We start from the raw sequence: 26694 nt of genomic DNA on the forward strand, positions 1-26694 counted from the left end.
AGTTACAGAGAGAGGAAGCAAAGCTCTATCCCAGGCTCCTTTTCTGTAAGGTGTGATATTCCACAGTCGGAGGTGCTAGAGACCATGGAATTGCGGGCAGCACAACCGCAAGGTGTCAGAGTTAAGACAGGAACCCCTATTGAAGGCGGTTAAATAGGACCAGAATGATCCAGAGTTGGTGATGGTAGGACTGCCATCTCCTATTCCAACTGGGGGCAATATGCTACCTTTGAAATTATTAGCCTTGAAGGCATTGAACAGACAGCCCCAAATTTTTCTCCCGAGTTCATTAACATGATGCATCAAGTATTCTGCACTTGGGGGTAAGATCAGGAATTAGTGATGAACACAGGACCACCAGTGAAGAGGTAGGCACAACCCCTGGGCAGGTTCAGAGAGGTCTGTGGACTTTCGCACACCTCCAGTGAAAAGTCTATTATGGAGCTATATTTAGGGGGCAGGGATGAGCACCTGGAAGAAGTGAGGTGTATGAAGAAGTAGAATAAGACTGTAACGTAGTCTATGTGGGATGCAGTATTAAGGAAATTTCAGACGGCTCAACACGCCGCAGCTCAATTATCTAGGTATGAGAGGGTGACCCCTTTGCTTATGAAGCTGCACTGGCTGCCAGTGGAGGCATGCTGCATATTTAAACTCGTCTATTGCCTGCTGGTTGAAGGAGGCGGTGTCGTCTGCCTACCTCCTGGCAGAGAAGGCTTCGCCTTTGGGTTTGAAGGCCCACTCGACTAGGCGTGTGGCAACGTCGTGGGCAGAGACGTCTTTGTCTTCTCTGGTAGACATTTGCAGGGTGGCGACGTGGTCGTCGTTGCATTCTTTCAGCAAGCATTATAGGGTGGATGTTGCTGCGCGGTCAGATGCGTCCTTTGGGGCGGCAGTCTTAAGAGCAGCAGAGCCAATGGCCCACCCTCACAGGGATTGCTTTTGAGCATCCCGCTTGTCCTGGAATAGTGGGATAGAACGTAATAGAAGGAGAAATTAGGTCTTACCTGATCATAGTAACATAGTAGATGACAGCAGAAAAAGACCTGCACGGTCCATCCAGTCTGCCCAACAAGACAACTCATGTGTGCTACTTTTTGTGTATACCCTACTTTGATTTGTACCTATGCTCTTCATGGCACAGACCGTATAAGTCTGCCCAGCACTATCCCTGCCTCCCAACCACCAGCCCCGCCTCCCAACCACCGGCTCTGGCACAGACCGTATAAGTCTGCCCAGCACTATCCCCGCCTCCCACCCCCGGCTCTGGCACAGACCATATAAGTCTGCCCAGCACTATCCCCGCCTCCCACCACCGGCTCTGGCACAGACCGTATAAGTCTGCCAGCACTATCCCCGCCTCCCACCACCGGCTCTGGCACAGACCGTATAAGTCTGCCCAGCACTATCCCTGCCTCCCAACCTCCTGTCCCGCCTCCCACCACTGGCTCTGGCACAGACCGTATAAGTCTGCCCCCCACTATCCCCGCCTCCCACTACCGGCTCTGCTATCCGATCTCGGTTAAGCTCCTGAGGATCCATTCCTTCTGAACAGGATTCCTTTATGTTTATCCCACACATGTTTGAATTCCGTTCATTTTCTTTCTATTAGTTCTTCACACTATTCCAGGATCCCTCCCGGTGTTTCCGGCCTATTTTGCTTCTGACTGTCTTGCTCACTGTTCTGGATCCTGTCGTTAGTTTTGGGGTTTTTTTGCCTTGTTTATTGGTTGGTTGGTTGGTTGCTGTTCATGCATTTAGGTTGGTTTTCTGCTGGCTTATGTACAATACTGAGGAACTGGGTGGCTAGCACGTGGCTAGGTAGTAGTGCTCAGTTCTGGATTTTCTATCTCCACCTGCTGGTCGATGGACATAACTACCCACTTGTCCTGGAATAGTGGAACTAATGGAAAGAAAATGATCAGGTAAGTCCTAATTTCTCCTTATATATATTTGTGTTAGATTTATTCAATGATCTATGTTCCCATTATTTTGTGGTGTGTGTGATCAGTCTACCAAATGGTGGAATTTGTTACCTATGGCAATTGGGATCCAAGAAACTATATCTTGTTTCATAAGTGTGCTCCTTGCCAATGGAATCAATTACCACATGATTTGTGGATTGAGACCTCTTTGAGTCAATTTAAATTGAAATCTGACTTTTTTCATCAATCCTTTGGATCTCGCGGCTAAACTGGGCTCTGGTATGGAAACCTTGAAGATTACTTGAAGGTTGGTTGATTGGAGTGGAAGTATGATGGATTGAGAAGATATGTCTATCCTGGTTGAGTGGTGTGATTGTAGCTTTTCTTTCAATTTTTGGTGTTTTTTTATTTAATTTAGGATTATAAACCACTCTGGCCTTTGTGAAGAGTGGTATATCAAATGTTGTAAGCTATTAAAAACTTGTTGATTAAGTAGGTTACCCTCTTCAAGTACAGTTCTCTCTTTTTTTTTAAATTATTAAAAGATAAATTTCTTATAGTTTCTTGGGAGTATCAGCTACCTTTTTTATGTTTTGACATTTATTTAAAGGTCCACACTGAAGTTGTTAGCTATTTTCTTCTGATACTTTTGACAATAGTTGTAAGCCACATTGAACTCAAGAGTCTGGATGTGGGATTCAAGTGTCATAGTAAAGTAAAGGTTGTATGCAATTAAACTAGAAAAGATCGCTGTCCATCATTCTACAATTTTGGGGCTAGAAAGTAATATTGTAAGCCACATTGAGCCTGCAAATAGGTGGGAAAATGTGGGATACAAATGCAACAAATAAATAAAAAAGAATGCTGTGATTTTGGTAGATTCAAGTCATTCAGAGCAAGGGAATGGTAGTACAAAGTGGAAACCATCCTGAAAGCAGAAAGGCCAAGAGCAATACCATTGCACAAGCCCTGTATAGAAGAATATAAAATAATGAGCAGAGTACAATTGGTAAAGGGAAATCTGTGTACTTTTTCAAAAAGTACAAACGCTATTTACATAGTAACATAGTAAATGATGGCAGATAAAGACCTGAACAGTCCATCCATTCTGCCCAGCAGTCACACTCATCAATTCATGATTAAACCAACAATGAGTGTGGTATAAAAATACTTGATCCTGGTCTTTCTTTGCTTTTTTGGGGACATAAACTGTGGAAGTCTGCCCAGCACTGGCCTTAAGTTCCAACTATTGGTGTTGCCATCGAATCCCTCTCCAGGCCATACTAATTTGTTTTGCCATGTGCAGGATGCAGACCGTGCAAATCTGTCCGACACTGTCCTTGGTTTTTCAAAGCCGGAGTTGCCATCTAAGCAGCACTCAGCACATCAACACACATGCAGTCATTTTAGTTTTATTTTCTATACCATCCATTTCTAATTAAAGATCCTCTATTCTCATCCCACACCTTTTTGAATTCTGTTACCATTTTTTTTCTCCACCACCTCTCTCGGGAGGGCATTCCAGGCATCAACCACCTTTTTTTGTGAAGAAGAATTTCCTGACATTACCACCCCGCAACCTCAATTCGTGTCCTAGTTTTACTATTCCCCTGTCCCTGTCTTTGGAGAAGATTTGTTTCTATATTAATACCTTTCAAGTGTTTAAATATCTGTATCATATCTCCCCTATCCTTCCTTTCCTCTAGCGAATACATATTCAAGTCGTCCAGTCTCTTCTCCTTCTTTTGGTGCAAACCCCATACCATTGTTGTCACCTTCCTCTGAATCCACTCTCTCTTCATACTTCTTTGCAAACCAGACTGGCAGAGTTGGCAGATTTCACTCTACTACCCACAACAGGTGATCTTTCTCTCCCAAGAGCGTTGAACACTGCTTTCGCAACCCAAGCCAGACAGAGAAACAGTTAGACCCAAGTGGAAGCCAAGTTTAAGCTTCATACAGCATAGTCCCTCTCGCATGCTTCTGGTCCATTAGCATTACAGTGACGTAGCTCAGTAGATGGTGTAAAAGTGACAAATATCTCAGTTGTATTAAACCTTAATCTAACACTTCTGGTAGGGGAAACAACTAAATGAAAAGTACAGATTTCTCTTTTCTTCTCCTTAGTATAATTGTCTCCGTCATCGTGAGTAAGTAGTTAGCCAGATTCTGAATGCACATCTTCCTGAGCCAGAATTTTGTTGCTAAGGAACCTGGTCAGAGTGTGAAATTTCATTAGACTGCAAGATGGTAATGTAGCAATATAGAATCAAATCTCTTTGGGATCCAAGCTCTGTGTTTACTTGTCAACACTGAGAAGGGATTTGCGGGACAACAAGGTTCTTTTTCTTTCCAGGGCTGCAAACATGAGGAGGGGTGACAATATCTTTTATTTGCAAAGCTGTGAACACACAGCATGAGAGTTTTATTTTACCTCCTCCTATGTTTTGTCCAGCAGCTTTTTCATACTCGTCCTGGGCTTGCTTCTGATTCAAAACCTGTCCCAACTGATGCTCTGGCACCAGGAGTTTTGATCCACAGCTGCCCAGTCGCATGTTTATATTTTATGAAAACTATGCAACATGAACAGCAATAAAATAAAACAACACAAATACATCAAACTATTCCAAATTACCAGTCATTATTGGGAATGTGTATACTTTGAGCAAATACTTCTGTAGAGGTTCCCATGTTTTCTGGGCAAAAAATAATCTATCTTGCTTTTTAGCCACCAGCAACTTATGCTTGTATGTTTAAAAAGGTCAGGTTCCACCATGTCTTCCCTGTAATTTGGGAACTGTTGGGTTAGTTTTCACCTTCTGCTGTCTGTGTTTAATGGTAGCTGTAGCAGTTGACAAATATCCAAGTAGTGGTAATATTCAGTCTGCTATTCAGATAGCTTAGATCAGTCTTCTATCTATTCTAAGCTATTCGGATGACAGCATCCAGATAATATCTGGGACCTTCCTGGTTCCACTCATGCTCTGCCCCAGCTCTGTCCACCTATTGCCGAGGTGGTTTATAAGGATATTTGGAGATGATATTCAGTAGTGTTGCTGAATATCCTAGTCAAGCAGCTCTTATCTGAATAACAGGTGCTGTTATCCGGGTTAAGTGCTTTTGAATTGATCAGAGTCTTTCCAAGTATATATAACTTCTTTCATTGCTAATGTTCATAACAAATCGAGCAATTTCTTCTTCAGCATAACTAAGACAGATGGAAAAAGTAAACCTTCCACACTTCCAAAACAGAAGTTTGAATCTGAGGATGGATTGCATTCTGAAGAGGGTTGATGTATACACATTACATTTTGAGTTGTACCCTTGCATTTGATAGTTGTTTATATACATTTATACAAACTTGAGCCCTCCTGGGACAGAGAAGTATCCAGTGTACCTGAATGAAACTCACCTTGAGCTACTACTGAAAAAGGTGTGAGGAAAATCCAAATAAATGTTTATTTTAATAGACTCCTGATGCAGGCCTATCCGGCCGAAACACAGCTGTGTCGAGTCCAGAATAATCTACAATAAACTGTTTTCACTGATTAGACTATTGTCCGCTCATCCCTGTGTAATCTTCGCTGTTTTGCCACATATTGCATTCTGAGGATGCATTGTCTTTTTTTTTTTTTTCTTTCCACGTGTACCTTTCCAGTATCCAGCATATGAAAATAAAATTTAGTTCTAGCGGAGAACCAACACTTCCATCTGTTTGTAAAAACCAGAAACAGCTTTTGATGTGAGCATAACCACTTTACAAGACCAGACAGTCGGTGATATCCCTTGATTTAGTTCAAAGTTTCTTTTCATAGCGCACTTCGAGTTGTAACCATTTAAAAATTATGGCTATCAGAGCTATGAAGTTTGAGCATATATGAATTATTCAATAGATAGTTTATAACATAATTTTGTTGACAGCATAACAACAGTAAAATGACCAAATATAAACAAATACAATCAACGAGGTAAACTTGGAAATGGCAAATTGAAAACTAATGATGATTAGGTAACTAAAGATCCTCTAGAACCAGATTCAGCAATCATAGCCTCCTTGCTCTTTATATATGTCTGATGATAATGTAACCAGAGATTAAGGGAAATTTTTAAAAATGTGTATACCTGGGTAACATGGGAGCTCCGGTGTTCTGGGTGGTTTTGGTGCAGGGTTGGATATGCGAAGCTGAAATAATTATTTACAGTTTTTTAGACTTGCTCTATATGTATCATTTTGGCAGAACCCTTAAAAATTATCAGTCTAATTCAAAAATGATTGGTTACAGTTATGTATTGCATTTTTCTTTTCTTTATTTTTTAACTGTTTATAAAATTTTAAATTTTCGTTGTATTTTTTAAAAAAATCTATGTAAACGATTTTGATGCCTTTTAGTGTAAGGTAGTATATAAAGTAAATAAGTCAAATCAAGCGATGGCCTCAGGAAAGTCTGGGCTGTGCTTTGGTTCTTTCCAAGTTTCCTGCATTTGTGTGAAGATCTTGGCATGTTCAGTGGAAGTGCTAGGAAGGCCACAGCCTGTGTAGCGTGGTGTTGGGTCGAAGCTGGGAGGAGAACGGAGGCAAAGGGGCAAAAGGCTTCGTAACTAAGGAGAAGCCCGGGGAAGCTTCTCCCAAAGAGCTGCAGACCCAGAAATTTGAGTGCAGGGGTGTGTGTAAGAGGAAAGGTGCATGTGCCGAGAGCGCAAGGCAGCTGGGATTGCCGATCCCTGAGCAGAGCCGTGCAGGACAGAAGAAGGGTTTGCAACTACAAAAATGAATAAGTTAAAGGTATGTGGAAAAAATGTGTTTTAATTTGTTTTGGGTTAGCACAGTTTGTTGGTGTTGAGGGAAAAGTGCTGGTTTGTGTTGTCAGTGTCTCATGCGCCAGCAGCAGCAGCGGGACGTTCAAGGTTCTAAACTGTTGTTTCAGGCAGTAGGGCGAGCACAGTGACAGTGTGAAGATGTATGTGTAGTGATTTATGAGGAAAAAATTATAATTTATAGTCAGGAGATTCAGTGATTTTTGAGGTTAAGATTAGCAAAGGCTTTAGTGAATATGTTTGTGAAGTGTTAAGTGAGTTGAGTTTTGACTGTGAGAAACTTTCAAGGGACTGTAAGGGTGAGAAAAAAATGTTAAGGACAGAGAATTGCTGAGAGTTGGGTTAACAGATGCTCTGTTCAGTTGAGAGTTGAGTGTGGTACAGAATGGCATAAAATTGTATTAAATCTTTTTATATAAATGCATTTAGGTTATATGTAGTAACAACTGAGGAAGTGTGTGACTGAGTTGAGCTTGTAAGAGCTAATGAAGGACTGATGTTGAGTTAATTAGGGATCCACAATTATTTGTTTATTTTAGAATGATGGTAAATACTAACAGTAATATGCTGAACAAGACACATTTAAGTGTGCACATACTAGGGAGACAGGTTTCTTTGTTGAGTTGTTAAAGAAAGGACAGTAGGGTAAAGAGGGAAGAAAGCCTTACCTGTAATAACTTGAGATCAATGAGGGCCAGCGCAAGAGAGAGAAAACTTCATGGAATCAGAAATTTTGACTAAAGCAATGTGACTGAACTATCCCACTACAGCGTGTGCACAGACATTAACAAAGTAAAGGAATTGGGGGAAAAATGTAAACTAATACTTAACTGGTCAGGGATTTTTAGTCTAAACAGATGAGTGTTGAACATTAACCGTGAAAGAAAAAAAATGAAACAAAAGTGTTAAGTTCTTAAACTGGTGTAAGTGAACTACTTTAGTAAAAGGAATATTAATGTTTAGTGCAGCGGTCCCCAAACTGTGCATCACAGTGAACTGTCAGGGGTGCCGCTGCAAATCCTGACCTCCCTTCTGCCGCCATCCGAACCACCTCTCTGCTGAAAACATGCCTCACGTGCTCCTCCGGCTATGTGTCTCCCTCTCTGCGCCCCAAGTCTGGCAAGCCCCCATCTGTGAACACCCCCTCCCCCCAGTGTCTGCTTGCAAACATGTCTCTCTCCAGAGATCCCCAGCGGCAGTAGCATTTCTCACACCGCTGCTGGCGCATGGGAAGGGGGTGTTGAGAGAGGAGGAATTCCAATTTAGGAATAGAGAGGAAAGGAGAAACATGCTTCAAAGAAGCAGTAGCAGCATGACAGGGAGCCTGAAGTGGAACTGAAGACTGCAGAGGAGCCCTCTCCCCCCCCCCCCCCCCCCCCCCCCCCCCCAGCTGCTCCAGGTGAAGGTGAGCAGTGGAAAAAAATGTGTGGCGGGGGGTGGGCAATAGAGAACTGTGTAGCCAGAGGAGGTGAAGACCTGGGGGGGGGGGGGTGTGTGGAGACTTGTATGGCCGAGGGAGGGGAAAGACCTATGTGGCCTGGGGGTGCTGCGAAAAATTGCTTGAATACAAAGGGTACCGTGAACCAAAAGAGTTTGGGAACTACTGTTTTAGTGTCTATACTTATCTGAAACTGTTTTGGTGATGATGTTTTGTATCGCAATACCGAAGTCCTGAAGGTGGTGTACAGCAGGTACAGTTAAACATAAAAGTTACAATTTTGTTAACAGCATAACAATAGTAAAATAACCAAGAATAAACATAAATACAATAAATGAGGTAAACTTGAAAACAGCAAACTGAAGCCTAATAGGACTACCATGAAACAGAATCAAAAACATAACATATTTAACAGCACTGAAATTCAAATACCAGAGATATAATACGTTAGCATAATGCTGTTATACCTAATAAGCACGCATTAGAACATTCAATTAACAGATATGATGCCAATGCTTTTCTACAATACAGCTTACCATGTAGCTGAGGGGCCAAGTGTAGATATATAGATGGGGACAAGATGGGTGATACAGAGTCAGTTGAGATAAATAAATGGATGGCTAAACTCAAGGTAAGTTCTTTGTACAGTTAAAAGATATAAGGAATTGGTCTAAGATACATCGTGTGTAGCAAGCTAGTCCAGGTGCAGAATGAGTGCATAGTCAGTTACCCTATGTTTTAAAAGCTTGGGAGAACAGCCAGGATTTCACCTCCTTCCTGAAGTAGAGGTATTCCACTAAAGGGAAGGGGGATGGGATTTGATATACCATCTTTCTGTGGTTAAAATCAAAGCAGTTTACATATTATATACAGGTACTCATTTTGTACCTGGAGCAATGGAGGGCTAAGTGACTTATCCAGAGTCATAAGGAACTGAAATGGGAACTGAACCTGGTTCTCAGGCTACTGCATTAAACATTAGGCTACTCCTCCAAACACAGTGGAGCATCCTCACATACAACATGGCAAACCCAAGGTCAGCGCTTTAAACTTAAGCCTTCATTGGCTACCAATTCGATGGCCCACTAATGAAAGGGCAATGCTCATTATAAGTACAATTAGGGACCACTAATGAAAGGGCAATGCTCATTATAAGTACAATTAGGGACCCTTTTACTAAGCCGTGTAGGCGCCTATGCACGCCCAACACGCATCAGGTGATTTTTTTTTACGCGCACCCAATACAAGCGCCAGAAAAAAAAAATTATTTTCCTGCGTGTGGCGGAAACCAGGTGGTAATAGTTATTCTAGGAGTGTAGACAATTACCACACGGTTACCGCGTGAGACCTTACCACTAAGTCAATGGCTGGAGGTAAGGTCTCAGACCCAAAATGGATGCGCACCAATTTTTATTTTGCCACATGTCCATTTTCGGCAAAAATTTTAAAAAAGGCATGCTGAAAAATGGATCTGCAAAACACACGCCTACACTAGCGCAGCCCATTTTTCGGCACACCTTAGTAAAAGGACCCCTTAGAGAGGAACAGAAGAACTATCCATTCACAGCTAAGAACTGTTCAAGAGAGGCCTGAGCAATTGCTAAATGTAATTTAAACCATTTGAAATAGAAGCACTGTGTTTTCTGGACTGTAAGTCGCAGGGTTTTGTTCTGTTTTTTTGTTGTTGTTTTTAACAGGAACTTCAAAGGATGTAAGTAATATAAGAAATGTATATAAAAAGTCTGTCTACCTAACAGAACTTGCAATCTATGTATTAACTGGGAAAACAAAGAAGCGGGTTTAATTATGCTCATTTGTAGTAAATCTAGGCAGAAGATACAATAAATTAATTCATAGCATGACTAACAGTATATAATTTGCCACCTGAAATTTCTGGACTGTTTGAAAGTGACACTGAGGATGAGGACTTTGATGGTTTTTCATATGAATGCCCTTAGCCAATGCTTGATTTTGGAAATTTATTAAACATGCTCTGAATGTAATAACATCTGTCATCCAAGATAAATTTACTTACTACTATGTTTCATGCAATTCATTTTAATATTTATGGACTAATCTCAGCAACATACATTGGCGCCTGTTGGTGTATTTTGGCCTATTCTCAGCAAAATTGGCACATTGCATATATCCGGGGGGGGGGGGGGGGGGGGGGGAGGCGACGGCGACCTATATACAGGAGTAATATATTTATTAAGTTTATGCATTTTTAAACCATTTTTAAACACTGCGACTTATATAAAAGGAGTGACTTTAGTCTGGATAATATGGTAATATACTTTTCTAGGCAGCCCTCAACCTTAAAACTGAAATTGACACCCCTTTTGAACCTTTTGTGATGACTGCTCCAGCAGTGCTCCCTCCTTTGGGAGTGGTAATATTTGCAGCACAAAATCCATCTTTTCCTTTCTCCCCCTACGCAGCATCCCCCTCTTTATATTCCTCCCATTCTCTGCTCAGCTTCTCTAATCCCTCAAACCACCCTCCTCCCCTCTGCTCACATGCACTAGAAGGTTGGGAAGGGAGCACCAGTATGCAGCTACACAGACACTTCTTAACAGCTGGAAGAATCACAATATGTGACTTGGACATAGAGCAAGTGTCAAACAGGTCATTAGCGTATAACAGATCTGGATAATTCTATCAATTTAATCTAAGCAATTTTTGTTAAATTTACCTCTACTTTTTTGTATCTGGCTAAATGATAATTATTAGATAAAAGGTTACAATCCTCCCGCTCAACATACACTGCATAAAAGACAATTTAGTCCACACTCCAGTCCAGTGGAGATCACGGCATCATTCCTTAGTGTCTTATTTTATAATGATTTGGACAGAATGATTTCTAGTAACATGGACACCCTTCTTCATACAGTTCAAGACATGACCTTCTGATAGGGTACATTAGAAACATGAACTTATGTATTGCATTATGTATTAGAGTGTCCTCAATTCTCTGTTTTTGTCGCATGGCTGTTTTTGTGCTTTCCTATTTTTTTTAAAGAGAGTTTTTTTTATTTTATTGTTTTAGATTAACCCTCCATTGCCCCATGTAAGCCGCATTGAGCCTGCCAAGAGTGGGAAAGTGCGGGGTACAAATGTAATAAAAAAATATTGTATACCACCTTGTCCCATTTATTATACAACCTTTACTGAACAAATTATAAACTCTTAGAAAAACTATATTTTTGATAAGAATTGCTACTAAAAAGACTTAAGGGTTCAGAAGGAAGGTTTTTTTCAGCCGATGATCGAATGAGTAAGCACCACACTAAGTAGTGCTTGTATAGACTAAGGCTTTTTCCTCCTCAAAATACTAATTAATCTTAAGGACACAATTTTTGATTGCTACAGATATAATATTTGGAGGTTAAAGATATAGTTATATGTAGAAGGGTAATTTCAATACGATGTCTAAATCCAATTTTGGACGTTTTGCGTAAAACGTTCAAAAATCCAGTAGCGAACACAGCTATTTTCAAACCAGAAAAAGTCTCAACTTTTTCTTTCAAAAATGACAATTTGCTAGATGTTTTTGTGTTCAGTGCGCCTATCTTTCTGGACCATTAAAAAAAAAAGTCCAAGGGGAAAAAACCACACAAAAACAAGTCAATGGGATGTATTGGGGGGGGGGAGGGGGCAGCATTTTTAGCAGACTGGCCACACAGACATCCCAGCAGAGCAGTGGACTATACATAAAAGGCCCCAGGCATACATCTCACCATTACCCCCTTATATTGTATGGGGAGCCCTTCAAAACCCACCAAAAACCTACTGTACACCACTGCAATAGCTCTTATGTCTGTAGGTGTTACCTATGTGGTTACAGTAGGTTTCTGGAAGGCTCACACATTCTGTACCATAAGTATACCAGTTAGAGTGGGATATGGGGCCTGGGTCCCCTTCTCTACAGTGCACTGCACCAACTACTAGGCTACTCCAGGAACCTGCTTGCTGCTCTAAAAGGTTTGGTCATAACCTGAAGCTGTCATAAAGGCTGGTTTGTACCGTTTCTGTCACATCTTTGGGGGGTGGGTCATGCCTTCGTCCCTTGGGTCATTTAGGGCACCTTTTCTGTAACTTGGTCATGCTTGAAACAGAATTAAACCAACCATCTAACTTTTAGCCTCAGGCGTTTTTGCTTTGTTCCACTATGGCAGCTTCTTCCAATTTTGCCGCTGGTGGTAAAGTATTACACTTGATAAGAAAATTGATTTTAGTGTGTTGTGGCCAGCAATTATTGGATTTCCCAGTAAAAACTCAACACCAACCAGGAATTGTAACATTTAAATTACATGTATTATAACATTCATAGTTAAATGCTCAAATATTAAGAGGTTTCTTTCCTTTTCATCAAGCAAATGTTTAAATACTTGTTTGTTCTACTTGGGTGAATCTCTTCGTAAAGGCGGTTTATTTACGCTTCTTGAACCATTCTCTTTGCTGATTGATAGAGGGGATTATTTTTAACTCCAAATCGGTACTGGGAGCTCGAGGTTAAGGGAAATGTGTCTTTTGGGAGAAAGCTTATGTTGTAGGGAAGAAATGTATATTAAACCGTTGTTTGCAAGATTCACCTCCCACATTATGTTATTGGAAGAATAAACTCCATTTGTTGATGTTGTGGAAATTGCATGGAGTAAAGCATCATCCTAAGAAGCAAAAACAGTTTTTATCCATTTGGGAACCATATTTATATTCAATATCTCCTAAAGCACAAAGCCAAGTATTTAATACATTTCAGGATAATGTGAGAAAACCTGTCAGAGGTTGGGTCAGTGAGAATGAGGAGGTTGTTCATTTATAGGCTCAGGGTTGTTTCTGGTTCTTTTAACAGTTGGGAAGGTTTTCTTGAAAGAGGGGTTTGTGGTGGGGGGGGGGGGGAGGAGGAAGAGCTATAGCTGTTTGCTGAACTGTTCACTTCATATGTCTGTTATGTTTGTAGCTGTAATGAAAGGATTCTTTAACAATACTAGGGATTGAAGGGGGGGTGGGTTCTGGGAGAAATGGGGACTCTTCATTATGTCCTATGTTCCCTTTTGTCACTCTGATGTTGTTGTACTTGTAATGACTTTATATTCTATAAACAGATTCTTTAATAATAATAATAATAATAATAATCATCATCAATAAATAAATATATGCCACATCTGACCTGTTAATTCAGTCAAACTTTTATTTTCAGGAAGCTTCCAAGATCTAGTTTCTCAGTTACAGAGAGTTTGTATGATTTATATGTTGTGATATCCATTTGTTGTATTCATGTTGGATTTCTTGGGTTGCTAGAATATAAATGTCTGCAAATAAATAAATTTTGTAATTCCCTTTTTGTGGTTTTGCCAAGGAAACACTTATTTGGCTTGCAAATGATGCAGCATTCTGCAGCCATGGTGTTTGGCTGTTTAATGAGGGATTATATAATTCCTGTGTTCACCAATTTACATTAACCTCTGCTGCCTTTTAGAGCCCAATTTAAAATGTTATGTCTCCCTTTTAAAGTTCTGTATAAATTGGGTTCAGATTATCTTGTAGACAAAATACAGAGGGTGCTCATGCTGTTTTCCCCTGGGGCAGAGTCTCCGAATTGGTTTAATGTTTAATGAACTTGATATGCCACTCTTCCAAAAACCAATATCAAAGCAATTAACAGTAACCAGGGGATTGGTTTTACACATTCCACTACAAATGAACCTCGCCCTTAAGCCAGGAAGGAACCAGGGTTTTTACTTTTTCAGCCCCAAATTGATAGGAATTCCTTTTAGAGAACCTTGATAGGGGGGAGATTATTTGACGTTTAAAATGACTCTCTTTAGATAATTTTATCATGAAGTGTATATATATATAGATCTGCTCCAGTAGTTTGATATTATGAAGTTAAGGAAACATTTTAGCTACTTCCTGGCTTGCCACCCTAGTTTTGGACATTGGATCGGAACAGAATCTCTGTCTGATCAGTGGGGTGCAGTACGGTCCTGTCTTGTCCTCTGAGCCTCCTTTTTCATTGTGCCCCCAACCTAGTAGCAGGAGGAGCATTTAATCATATGTTGCCATCTTGCCCCATAGTAGCAGGAGATGTTTTCAGTTTGTTAACTTGGAGGTGAGGAGGAGGATTGGAAGGGTGGGGGGGGGGGGGGGGGGAAGCCAAGGGAGAAACTGAGACAGGGAAAGAGTGTAGGAGGGACAAGGTGGGAGACAGAAGAGGAAAGTTGGTGTGAAGTATCTGGAACGACTAGGAAAGGGCTAAGGAGATAGGATACTGTGGAAGGAGTGCGAGACAAGCTGCTTGATAAGGCAGAGGTTGTCATCCCAGTTTAGTTTTCAGGATATGAGAGACTTGCATGAACTGCCTTTATTGCAGGCAAATCTATCTCATGCATGTCATCTTGAAAACCAGACTGGTTGGTCGTGTCCTAGTCTTGAGTTGAAAACCATTGAAATAGGGATGGAGAGAGATTGGAGATGGGGTCTGGAGTGGGTGGGGGTGAAAGAAGGGAAAGGGAGACTGTGCAGAGAGAGCACCTAGATGTTAGGAGGGAATGAGAGTCAGGCGCTAGATGAGAGATGTGAAGTTGGTGAGTACTGAGGGGTGGAAATGGTTGCTTAGGGAGTGAGTGAAAGAAGGAGAATAGGAGACTAGAGAAGGAGAAAGACCGGGTTTTGTAGTATTACTTCATAGTCTGTGGCACTAGAAGGCATGTGTGCTGCTGTTATTGAGGTGATGCCACATTTTTCCTTACAAAACTATATTTAAAATGTAACTACCTTTGTTGAGGGATGTGGGGTGTGTGATAGAGAGTGGGAAGTGTATTGCGATTTCTATCCCATCCTATACAGAATCCATTGAATGATGCTATCAGATCATTTTAGTGGAAGGTTTGCTGAGTGATTGAAATTTGCCCAGAGGTTTCTTTATGAGCAGAAGTCCCTTGGGACGTTTTCTTGTTTCTTTACAGCTAATTTAAAAGTGGGATGGGGAGGGGATTAGTTCTTCTGCTGGTGGTAATGCCACTTTGACTTGCATTCTCCTCCATCCCCTTACAAATATTTGTCTTGAGATGCAGTTGGGGGTAGTCGAAGCTCAACATTTTTGTTCATTTGCTGACTTTTTTTTAAAGTTCTTGCCATAATACATTTTTGTAAAAACTTTATCCATTTATTTTCAACAATTTCCAAAGATTTTTTTTATTGGATTTTATAACAATTTCAAATTAACAACCAAGTAAACAACTTGAACAAAGAGCCATCTAGATATAAGCCTTAAAACATAGAAACACAGAAAAATCTAGTCAGATAAAGACCATATGGGCCTGTACAGTCTGCCCATCCATGCCGTCTACTCTCTCTGTCACTCCCTTAGAGATCCTATGTACTTGTCCCAAGCTGTCTTGAATTCAGATACTGTTTTCTTCTCCACCACTTCCACTGGGAGCTAAAGTCAACAATGAGGATCCAAGTTCAAAAATAGGAGAGAGAAAAAAAGGGAACAACAAAAAAACATATCTCATTTATGGAACTACTGCTACTACTTATTTCTGTAGTGCTACTAGACGTATGCAGCGCTGTATACATTATATGCAGGTACTGTCTCTGGCCCTATTGGAAGGTTAAGTGACTACTCAGGATCACAAGGAGCTGCAGTGGTACTCGAACCCAGTTCCCCAGGATCTCGGCTCACTGCACTAACCATTAGGCTACTTCCTCCATTAATGATAAACAAGAGCATTCAATCAGATGGGGCTTTTTTTTTTATTGTTACATTTGTACCCCGCTCTTTCCCACTCATGGCAGGCTCAATGCGGCTTACATGGGGCAATGGAGGGTTAAGTGACTTGCCCAGAGTCACAAGGAGCTACCTGTGCCTGAAGTGGGAATCGAACTCAGTTCCCCAGGACCAAAGTCCACCACCCTAACCACTAGGCCACTCCACCACTTGACCCCAGGCAAACTAGATAGAATAATCCCTACTCTTTGTTGCAAAAAAAAAAAAAAAGCAGTCAAATGAGCAGGGTCAACAAAGACATAGTCTGCAGACTGATACTTAATCATACATTTACAAGGAAATTTCAAGAGAAATACGGTCCCCAACTGGAAAACCCCCGGTCACAATAAAAGAAACTGCTGCCTTCTGAGTCTCTCATGCCACATTTAGAACCATGGAAATTTTGAAATAGAAAAATAACTTTGACAATTCTTGAAAAACAACCTTAGTAGCAATTCTGTATCAGAAAACAATTCCAGAGTTATTACTAACATTGCCAAAATAGTTTGCTCAGAATCAGAAGTTCCTAACAAAGGTATAACATCTAGTCCATCAATTTTCACACCTAGTGCTTCATTTGTACAAATTGCTTCTGTTCCTTCATCGGTAAATAATGTGGAGGGGCATAATTGAACGTCGCTGGTGAAATAGATCACCGGCGATGTATTTTGGCGGCGGCGCAACAGCTGGCTGGAACCGTATTATCGAAAAAGATGGCCGGCCATCTTTTTTTCGATAATACAGTTTAGCCCGGCCAAATGCCAGAGTTCGCCAGGTTTGAGATGGCCGTTTTTTTTTTTCAGCGATAATGGAAAAAAATGCCGGCCATCTCAAACCCGGCGAAATCCAAGACATTTGGTCATGGGAGGAGCCAGCATTTGTAGTGCACTGGTCCCCCTCACATGCCAGGACACCAACCGGGCACCCTAGGGGGCACTTCTAAAAATGTTTAAAAAATACACAGATAACTCACAGGTGCATAGCTCCCTTACCTTGGGTGCTGAGCTCCCCAAATCCCCCCCAAACCCACTCCCCACAACTCTACACCATTACCATAGCCCTTATGGGTGAAGGGGGTCACCTACATGTGGGTACAGTGGGTTTTGGGGGGGTTTGAAGGGCTCAACACTTAGCACCACAAGTGTAACAGGTGGGGGGGGGGGGGGGTGGACACTGCACCCATTAAAAACTGCTCCAGGGACTTGCATACTGCTGTCAGGGAGCTGGGTATGACATTTGAGGCTGGCATACAGGCTGGTAAAAAAAAAGGTTTTTATTTTTTTAGTGTGAGAGGGGGTTGGTGACCACTGGGGGACTACGGGGAGGTCATCCCCCATTCCCTCCAGTGGTCACCTGGTCAGTTGGGGCACCTTTTTGAGGCTTGGTCGTGAAAATAAAAGGACCCAGTAAACCCGGCAAAATACTGTAACGCCGCTTTTTTTTCCCCATTATCTGCGAAAGCTGGCCATCTGGTAGCCACGCCCATGCCCGCCCATGCCCCGCCTTCGCTATGCCGCCGACACGCCCCTTTGAACTTTTGCCAGCGTGGTGAAGGGAAATCGGCAATGGTGTCAAAAAAGCTGCTTTCGATTATACCGATTTGGCCGCTTTTGAGAGATCGCCGGCCATCTCCCGATTTATGTCGGAAGATCGCCGGCAATCACTTTCGAAAATAAGCCTGATAGTGTCACAAGAGGTGGAAAATTAGCCTGAGGAACATTCAACACCTCACTTAAATATCTTATAAACATACCCTTAGCTAATAACATATACATTTTTACTTATGTTTTTTTTTTTAAATTTACACATTCCAAGAACATCAGCCCATATGAATGCACAAAAATAAAGAATATCAAACTAAATTAAATGACAGTACATTTTCGTGGGACCAACTTCATATAGAGTGATCATATTGCACATAGAACAAGAAAGAGAGAATGCTGTTTTTTCTTGTGTTAACTTTTATATCTGTGCAAGTAGTGCTGTGGCTACTATGAGCTGACTTACAAGAAGAGAAGACCTCCTAAAACAGTGATGAACTAGTGATTTGCTTTGCAGTTTTAAGTGATGTAGAATAACTAACTTTTGTCTTTGCATGATGTCCAGCGGAATGAGGAAAATCTCCCCTTAATCACAAAGAACTTACAAAGTTGCACGATAATGCCGACACAGTCCATTCACTTTATGGGCTGTGTCGGCATTGCTGAGGTTAGAAAGTTTTGAAAAAGGTTTTTCTTTTATTCTAATTTGTGAAGCTAATCCATTTTAACAGTTTGCTTATTGGTGAAATTGACATTTGATTGAATCCACTGTCCTCCTGATGGATTCTGTGATAGCTGGTTTGTCCAAGTTCCTGAAAAACTGATAAACTTCATGAAACAATCCACAGCATACACATGGCCTGTCTCTAACGGCTGGTTTCTTAAAAATGATGGACAGATGTTGCAATTCATGCCATGACAGCTGGAGGTGCTTAGTTCTTTTCCCCAATGGCATGCTGTTTTCTTACCACGGTACTGATATAGTGTTTGCTCCTTGTTCAGCATTTCTGTTTTCTGCAAAAGTACAGCGGATTGTGATATCTTCAGTGATGATTTTTTTATTTTGCACACAGATTCTCAAAAAGAGAGAGAATTAAGAGGCACACTGAGAGCTGAAGTAGAAAGGTAAGACCACATGCTAGTCCTCTTCCTGTTAACATGATAAGCATCTCCTTGGAGGCATATTATTCAGGTATCCTTGTATTTGTGCTTAGCACTGTGTTCCATTAGTGAGCGCTGCAGGAAAAAAAATGCATGTTATGCAAGTCTGTCTTGGTTGGGGAAGGGAGTGCAGCCTCCCTTAGAGGGTGTGGTACAAGTGTGTGTGTCTAGCTGGGAAGGTGGAGTAAGATGCACAAATATACGGGCTTTTTGGAGGTGCAGAAATATATAGAACAACTTTTGGGGAAGCATGTGTTACAAATATGTTTTATTTATGTACAAAACTTTATATATCCTCTCCCTGTTGAAATGTGGGTCTCTTCAGCTTACGGATGTACATGTGTCTTGGGGAACAGCCATTCTGTTTAGGGTTGTAACTGACACCCCATGAAAGTTACCTCTATTCCTTTTTGGAAGCATAGTTTATTTTTGCTATTATTTTTGGTTAAATCACTGTTCCCTCTAGGTCAGTAATTCTCAGCCCAGTCCTTGGGACAGACCTTAGCCAGTCAGGTTTTCAGTATACCCACAATGAATATGCATGAGAGATTTGCATGCACTACCTCCATTGTATGCAGATCTTTCTTGTGCATATTCATTGTAGTTATACTGAAAACCTGACCATCTGGATGTGCCCCAAGGACTAGGTTGAGAACTCCTGTTCTAGATTATCCAATTTCTTTACCATTCTCTAGCTATTAAGGGATCTCTTGTGATTATGCATTTTTGAATTCTGCTACCATTTTTGTCTTCCTCGCTTCCTGGTTGAAGAATGATTTTTGGCAGTTCCATTCTGTTGTTTCCAAATTGTCATGTAGAGTATTTTAATCAAATTAAACAAAATGCTACCATGGCTTACTTTCTTGGGGAGTATGATGCTGCAGGAAGACAGGAAACATAGTCACATTGTACCTGAATTGATTATTCCCAGACCGAGCTACTGCTGCCCTAGCAGTGGATTGCAGAGGCAATAGAAGTCACAGCTATCACACTACAGCAATAACCTTTCCTTGTCATCAGCAGCAGACAAATTCAGAGACTTGTGAGTTATGACCATCTACCAACAGGTGGTATGAGTAACAAACTGAACTCTGCCACATAGGATGGTGCGCTCCTTGGTCATTCAGTATTCTCTGTCTCCAGCAGGCGATGGATGGCCTCTTACAACTCTTGGCTTCTTCTGCTTCTGTGGTTCCTGTTCCAGGTTCCCTGGTTCAGTTGAGCTTGAGGGTGTTTAGGCCAGTAGAGGTACCTGACTTGGGGTACACTCGATGGTGCCAGGTCCCTCCTCTCCTTCCCCCCCCCTCTCCTGCCACTTCCTTCCTCCTCCTCCAACTTTGCGTGTTGGAAAAGAGCAGTGTTGTATGTGGCATTCTGGAGGAGATGGGGTGTCTCTGTGCTCCTGCAGCTGTCCAGAGTCAGGAGGCCTGTGGGTATCAGTAAGGCCAGCAAAATTGTGAGTATGAACTTTCATTCTTCCCCTCTGTCTGGACAAACAGGCGGGCGGTCCTAGTGGTGTCCTATCCTCCACTCCCCTTACCTTACTATACTGCCCTGGTGGTCTAGTGACCCATTTGGGGCTCTTTACTGCCCTGAAGAGGTCAGTAGACCACCAGGGCAGTATAGTAAGGGGAGGGGAGGATAGGACACCCTTAGGGGTATGTGATGGGGATGGGGACGGGCAGGGGTGTGTGAAAGGGGCAGGGCGGTATGTGAAAGGGGGCGGGGCAGGGTGTGGTGGGTTGCAGGGCATCTGTCCTTTTTTGGGGTGGAGCAAATATGGTAACTCTACGTTCATATTATTAGTATTCAAGGTCTGTGCATAAATTTTGCATTACATTAATCCACCTTAGAAACAAAAAGTGCATGATGCAGTTTATGAAGTATGAATATTTATATTGTGAGCACACAAGAAGTCCAAATCTCCCGTGAAAACAGAACAAAACACAAAAAAGGCGGAAGATAAACCAAAACAGACCAAAAACAAGGGAGTAAGAGCGCCAGAAAAGTTTAATAGGATCCTACACGGTCTGTGTTTCGGCCAGTAGGCCTTCCTCAGGGGTCTAAAATAAAACAAAACAAATATATTAACATATGTACAACTTAAATATAAAGTACAATTGTTCCAAAATTAAAAACATAAAAAGTGAAGGTTAAAAACAAATTAACAATGAGTCCAAAGATGTCAAGGAAATACCAAAGCGCATAGACACACACATCACAGACAATTCCTATAAAAGATCCAAGTATCTGAAGAGCTTACCACTGAATGCTGTCTAATGGCGAACGTAAGCGTATGTACTGGCGAAAAACTATAACAGCTAAAACCGCTGTCATTTAAAAGAAAACAACGTGACGTAGCCATCCATTCAAAAATAATTGATAACGTGACCAACCGTTCAAAACAATTAGTGACATATGTAGAGCTCGATGGAGCGAAAATTCTGGTTAACTAGGTCCTAAAGGTCGCTAGAGGAACACATACTAAGCGTGAAGGCGGAGAGCTACTTATCCTTGTGGAAAGAGAAAAAGGGAGCATGAATGAAGAACAAAGAACACATAGTAAAAGCTAGCTAAGACGAGTGTCTGCATAAAAATATATAGATATATGTATAGGTATATAAAAAAAAAAATGTTTAAGCAGCCTAACAGAATAATAAATGATCGATGTGTTAAAATAAAAAAGGGGGTGAAATAAAAAGGATTATGAAATGAAAATAATATTATGAGAATATAAATATTAATAATAATGTGTATAAAAATGATATAATATAACAATCATAAAAGAGCATGAAAAAAATATATTGTGAGCCCACTAGGCACAGACTCAGTACCTGTAAAATAAAACTGTAAACCGCTTAGGTGTAATCGGTATATAAATACTGAAATGAATGAATTAAATGAATGAAGTGTTTTTTTCATCAACAAAATGCCTCACTGACCTCAGTAGTCTCCAAAGTACAAAAACCTTTTCTTGTAATTTCAGTGACTTGATTATCAATTGAGAGTTAACCAATATCCCTAAATATTTAAATGTCTCAACTGGGGGAATAGGTATCCCCCAGAACATTGGTATAATATTGGGTTCCAGCAAGTACATGTCTTATTGATGCTTAAAACTAAGCACTGTTCTTAGCCATTTGGCTACTGCTGATAGCAGTCTTGAACAGATATCAAATCTGGGTGTAAAGGGTCTTCCTTTGCCACTATCAGAATATTGTCCGCATAACAGTAGATATTGATTCCAAATTCTTGTATGATAGTCAATAATGGGGCAATAAAATATTAGAGGACTGGCAACAGCGAGGAGCCCAGTGGGACTCCACTACTTGAATTTGATGGTCTTTAGAGCTAGAGTGATCTGCTAATACTGAGTAAGTCTATGTTTGAGAAATGAAGTAAACCAGGAAAAAGCTATATACCATTCAATTGTAATCTTCAACAAGGTTGAATGTTGACGTTAAATCCAGTGAAACAGTTAAAGCAATGTAACCTTTATCCAAAATTTTGAGTCTCACTTAAGAAACAACTGACAATTGTTTCTGTGCTATGAACCTTTCTAAATCCAGACTGTGGAACACAGCCCTAGTCCTGACTCTGGATATGACTGTGCCTGGTGGTTGCAGCTCCTTTTACATTTCAATTTCTGATGACTGGGCATGGCTCTGTCACTGAATGTCTCTGTATCATCTCAGTATATCTAGTGAAACTCTCTCTACATTTAGTGCACAGATCCCTCTTGGAATGGGAAGCATTGCCCCATCTGGGATAATCAACAAGGCTCCGTCATGGAATATGGATCATTGCACTATCTCAGGGTGCGGCGCATGGCTTCATCTGCTTCTTCTGTACATAAGTACATGCCATACTGGGACAGACCGAAGGTCCATCAAACCCATCATCCTGTTTCTAACAGTGGCCAATCCAGGTCACAAGTACCTGGCAAGATCCCAAATACATCTTATGCTGCTTATCCTAGAAATAAGCAGTGGATTTTCCTCGTCCATTTTAATAATGGTCTATGGCATTGATTCCCAAATCTGGTCCTGGAGGCACCCCATCCGGTCAGGTTTTCAGGATATCCACAATAAATATTCATGAGTGAGATTTGCATGTGGTGCCTCCATTGCATGCAAATCTCTCTCATGAATATTCATTGTGGATATCTTGAAAACCTGACCGGATGGGGTGCCTCCAGGACCAAGTTTGGGAACCACTGGTCTATGGACTTTTCCTTTAGGAAGCTATTCAAATCTTTTTCAAACCCCACTAAGCTAATTGCTTTTACTACATTCTCTGGCATTGAATTCCAGAGTTTAATTACATGTTGAGTGAAGAAATATTTTCTTTGATTTCGTTTTAAATTTACTACTTTGTAGCTTCATTGTGTGCCTCCGTCCTAGTATTTTTGGAAAGAGTAAACAAGCGATTCACATCTACCCATTCCGCTCCACTCATTATTTTATAGACCACTATCATATCTCCCCTCAGCCGTCTTTTCTCCAAGCTGAAGAGCCCTGGCCGCTTTAGCCTTTCCTCATAGGCAAGTTATCATTTTTGTCACCCTTCTCTGTACCTTCTCTAATTCCACTATATCTTTTTTGAGATGCGGCGACCAGAATTGCACACAATATTCAAAGTGCGATCACACCATGGAGCAATACAAAGGCATTATAAAGTCCTCATTTTTGTTTTCCATTCCTTTGCTAATGATACTTAACATTCTGTTTGCTTTCTTAGCCGCCGCAGCACACTGAGCAGAGGGTTTCAGCGTATCGTCAACGAGGGCGCCTGGATCTCTTTCCTGGTCGGTTACTCCTAATGTGGATCCTTGCATTACGTAGCTATAATTCGGGTTCCTCTTTCCCACATGTTTCACATGAGCCGGTCGATATTGTGTATATGGATTTTCAAAAGGCGTTTGATAGAGTACCCCATGAAAGACGCCAGAGGAAATTGGAGAGTCATGGGATAGGAGGTAGTGTCCCATTGTGGATTAAAAGACAGAAAACAGACAGTAGGGTTAAATGGTCAATATTCTCAATGGAGAAGGATAGATAGTGGGGTTCCCCAGGGGTCTGTGCTGGGACTACTGCTTTTTAACATATTTATAACATATTTATAAATGAGCTAGAGATTGAAGTAATTAAATTTGCTAACACAAAGTTATTCAAAGATACCTAGAATGCCCTCCCTCAGGAGGTGGAGGAGATGAAAATGGTAATAGAATTAAAAAATGCATGGGATAAGCATAAAAGAATCCTGTATGGAAAGAGAATGGAACCAAACAAACTTAGCAATGTTTAGATGGCAACTCCAGTAATTGAGAAGCAAAGCCAGTACCAGGCAGACTTCTATGATCTGTTCCTTGATCATGGCTGGACAGATTTGGATGGGCTGGTGGGGGGCTTCGATGATGGCCTCAGTAGTTGAACAAGGTCAGTGCTGGGCAGACCTCTACAGTCTGTGCCCTGAAAAATGGCAAGGACAAATCAAGAACAATTATGCATATATAGTATCGCATTGTACCTTACGGTTATGCTATGAGTTTGTCTTCTTTGAGGAGACTGGATGGACCGCACAGGTCTTTATCTGCCATCATCTACTGTGCTAATAAGAGTAGCCTAGTGGTTAATGCAGCGGACTTTGATCCTGGGGAACTGGGTTCAATCCCCAGGTACAAATAAGTGCTTGTATATACTATGTAAACCACTTTGAATGTAGTTGCAAAAACCACAAAGTCCCTTTCCCCTCTACTGTTGCACTGCAGCTTACTTTTTATAGCCAGGCCAACCATGTTTTTCCCCATAATTTCTCTAGTTATTGTATTGAAAAGTTAGGTGCAAAGGAGGTTAGCATCCCAGTAAACTGTTCATTTCTTTCCAGTTTTGTAAATAAAAACAAGAAAAAGTAAAATGTTGTTTGGCCTGTGACTCGGAGGTAGTTTTTGACAGTGACGAGGAATGGGAAGTCGCCCATGTATGAGTGATGAAAAGAAGTTGGGGTGGCCCAGCGAGCTCGGCCTTGCTTGATGAAGCATTGCAGATGTGTCTCAGCATCTCCCTCCTGTTCAGAGCTGCAAAGCCAAAGGGGGAACCTGTTTTTCTTGGCATTGTAGTTTTTGTATAAGCAGAACTTTGGCAGCTGGCTCTGAGGCATTAGTTCCCAAACCTTGGGGTATTATGCTAGAGAGAACAGATACACTCTGCTTTGTTCCAGAAAAATATCTGGTACTGTAGGTTGGTTTTGCAGATACTGAGAATGCAAGGCAGTTACTTGTATACAGGGCTCTGTGTACAAATTTCTATAGCACTCAGCTGTGGCTTTGTGAAATGCTTCAGTGTAACCACTGCTGTGCTATAAATTCAGAGATTCAGGTCATGACAGATAGAGGTGTAAAAAGAAAATGCCATACCTTTGTTTTGTAGCTGCCGGGTTGCAGGTACGACACCATTGGTTTGTAGAATGTAACAGATGCTTGGTAGTGTGGCATGGAGATTAGAAATAACACACCAAGACACTTGTACCTGGAGATCCCTAAATGTTCTTACTAAAAGCAGACTGGAGACTGGGAACACATTTTCTTTATTGCAAATACCTTTCAAAATTGATAAAATGGGAATAATGTAAACTGGTGGAACTACTTCCAAGTCTTTATTGCTTCTTTGCATGCCGCTGCTGCTGCACCACAGCTGTAATCAAGGGTCAGGTCACTGCAGCGGGGCATGTCAGGACCAGAAAACTTCCACATGTTCATAAAACATCTGTCGACTCCCCTCCCAGCACCAAAATTATAAAAGAACAGCAAAGCAAAGATAGATAGCTATACTGATAACAGGATCACTCAAAATTGTTTGCCTCCAATTAGTTTTTCTCCGAGGACAAGCAGGCTGCTTGTTCTCACTGATGGGTGACGTCCACGGCAGCCCCTCCAATCGGAACACTTTTCTAGCAAAGTCCTTTGCTAGTCCTCGTGCGCCGATGCGCAATGCGCATGCGCGGCCGTCTTCCCGCCCGAACCGACGCGTGTTCGTCAGTCTTCTTTTGTCCGCGCTCGGTACAGTCGTGTTACGCTGTTCGCGCCCCTTAAGTCGACCTCGCGCATCTTTTTGGCTCTTTCGCTAAAAAAAAAAAAAGGGAAAAGGATTTCGGAAGAAGGCCTTTTCGGTCTTTTTCCCTTCCGGTATTTCCAGTTTTTGCCCCGTTAAGTTTCTTTTCGTTTTCGGGGTAGGCCCTTTTGAGGCCTCGGGTCGAATTTTTTTCTTCCCCTCTTTTTTGGTGCCTTACCGCAATTACGAGTTTTGATTTCACCGGCGTGATTTTTCCGCCCATGTCATCGAAGTCTCCCAGCGGCTTCAAGAAGTGCACCAAGTACGCCCGGGTAATCTCGCTCACTGACAGGCACGCGTCGTGTCTTCAGTGTCTGGGGGCTGGGCACCGCCCGCAGGCCTGTAGTCTTTGCGCCCTTTTACAGAAAAGGACTCAGGTAGCATGATTGGCCCAGTGGAACGTTTTGTTCTCGGGCTCTTCGTCGGCATCGGCACCGGGAGTATCGAGTGCATCGACGTCGGCAGCGTCAAGTCCTCCGTCCTCGGCCGCGACTGCATCGAGTGCATCGAGGCATCGACCCTCTGCATCGGGGCCGAGACATCGGAAGGCTGCGTTGGCGTCGGTGGTACCGGGACCTCCACTTCTGCTGATGTCGTCGGACGGTGGTGCTTCGACTGGAGTGCAGGTGAGGGCTGTCCATTCCCCTGCTGGTGGCGGTGAGCCTTCGGGTGGGTCTCCCCCTACCCTGAGGGCTCCTGCGGTACAGCCCCCCCGAGACTGACCTTCTTCAGCCTCGGCCCCGAGGAAGCGACGGCTGGATTCTACGTCCTCCTCGTCGGTGCCGGGAAGCTCCGGTGACATGCTTCGTTTGAAGAAGTCAAAGAAACACCGGTCTCCTTCCCGTGTCGGTACCGGGAGCTCTGGGTCGCCGAGGGAATCGGCACCCAGTAGGCATCGGCACCGAGAGGACCGCTCACCCTCTGTTCA

The 26694-nt window shown here is 42.0% G+C and overlaps 1 protein-coding gene across 1 annotated transcript in view; it reads left to right on the top strand.

Annotated features, from left to right (window-relative positions):
- The window catches only part of KTI12 (KTI12 chromatin associated homolog), a 101893-nt gene that overhangs the window by 11416 nt on the left and 63783 nt on the right, over positions 1-26694 (top strand). The window contains exon 2 of the mRNA XM_030187248.1: positions 18570-18621. Coding sequence (XP_030043108.1) covers positions 18570-18621 — 52 coding nt within the window. The remainder of the gene's footprint in view (positions 1-18569; positions 18622-26694) is intronic.

Source organism: Microcaecilia unicolor, chromosome 1 (genome assembly GCF_901765095.1).
Source record: "Microcaecilia unicolor chromosome 1, aMicUni1.1, whole genome shotgun sequence".
NCBI lineage: Eukaryota > Metazoa > Chordata > Amphibia > Gymnophiona > Siphonopidae > Microcaecilia > Microcaecilia unicolor.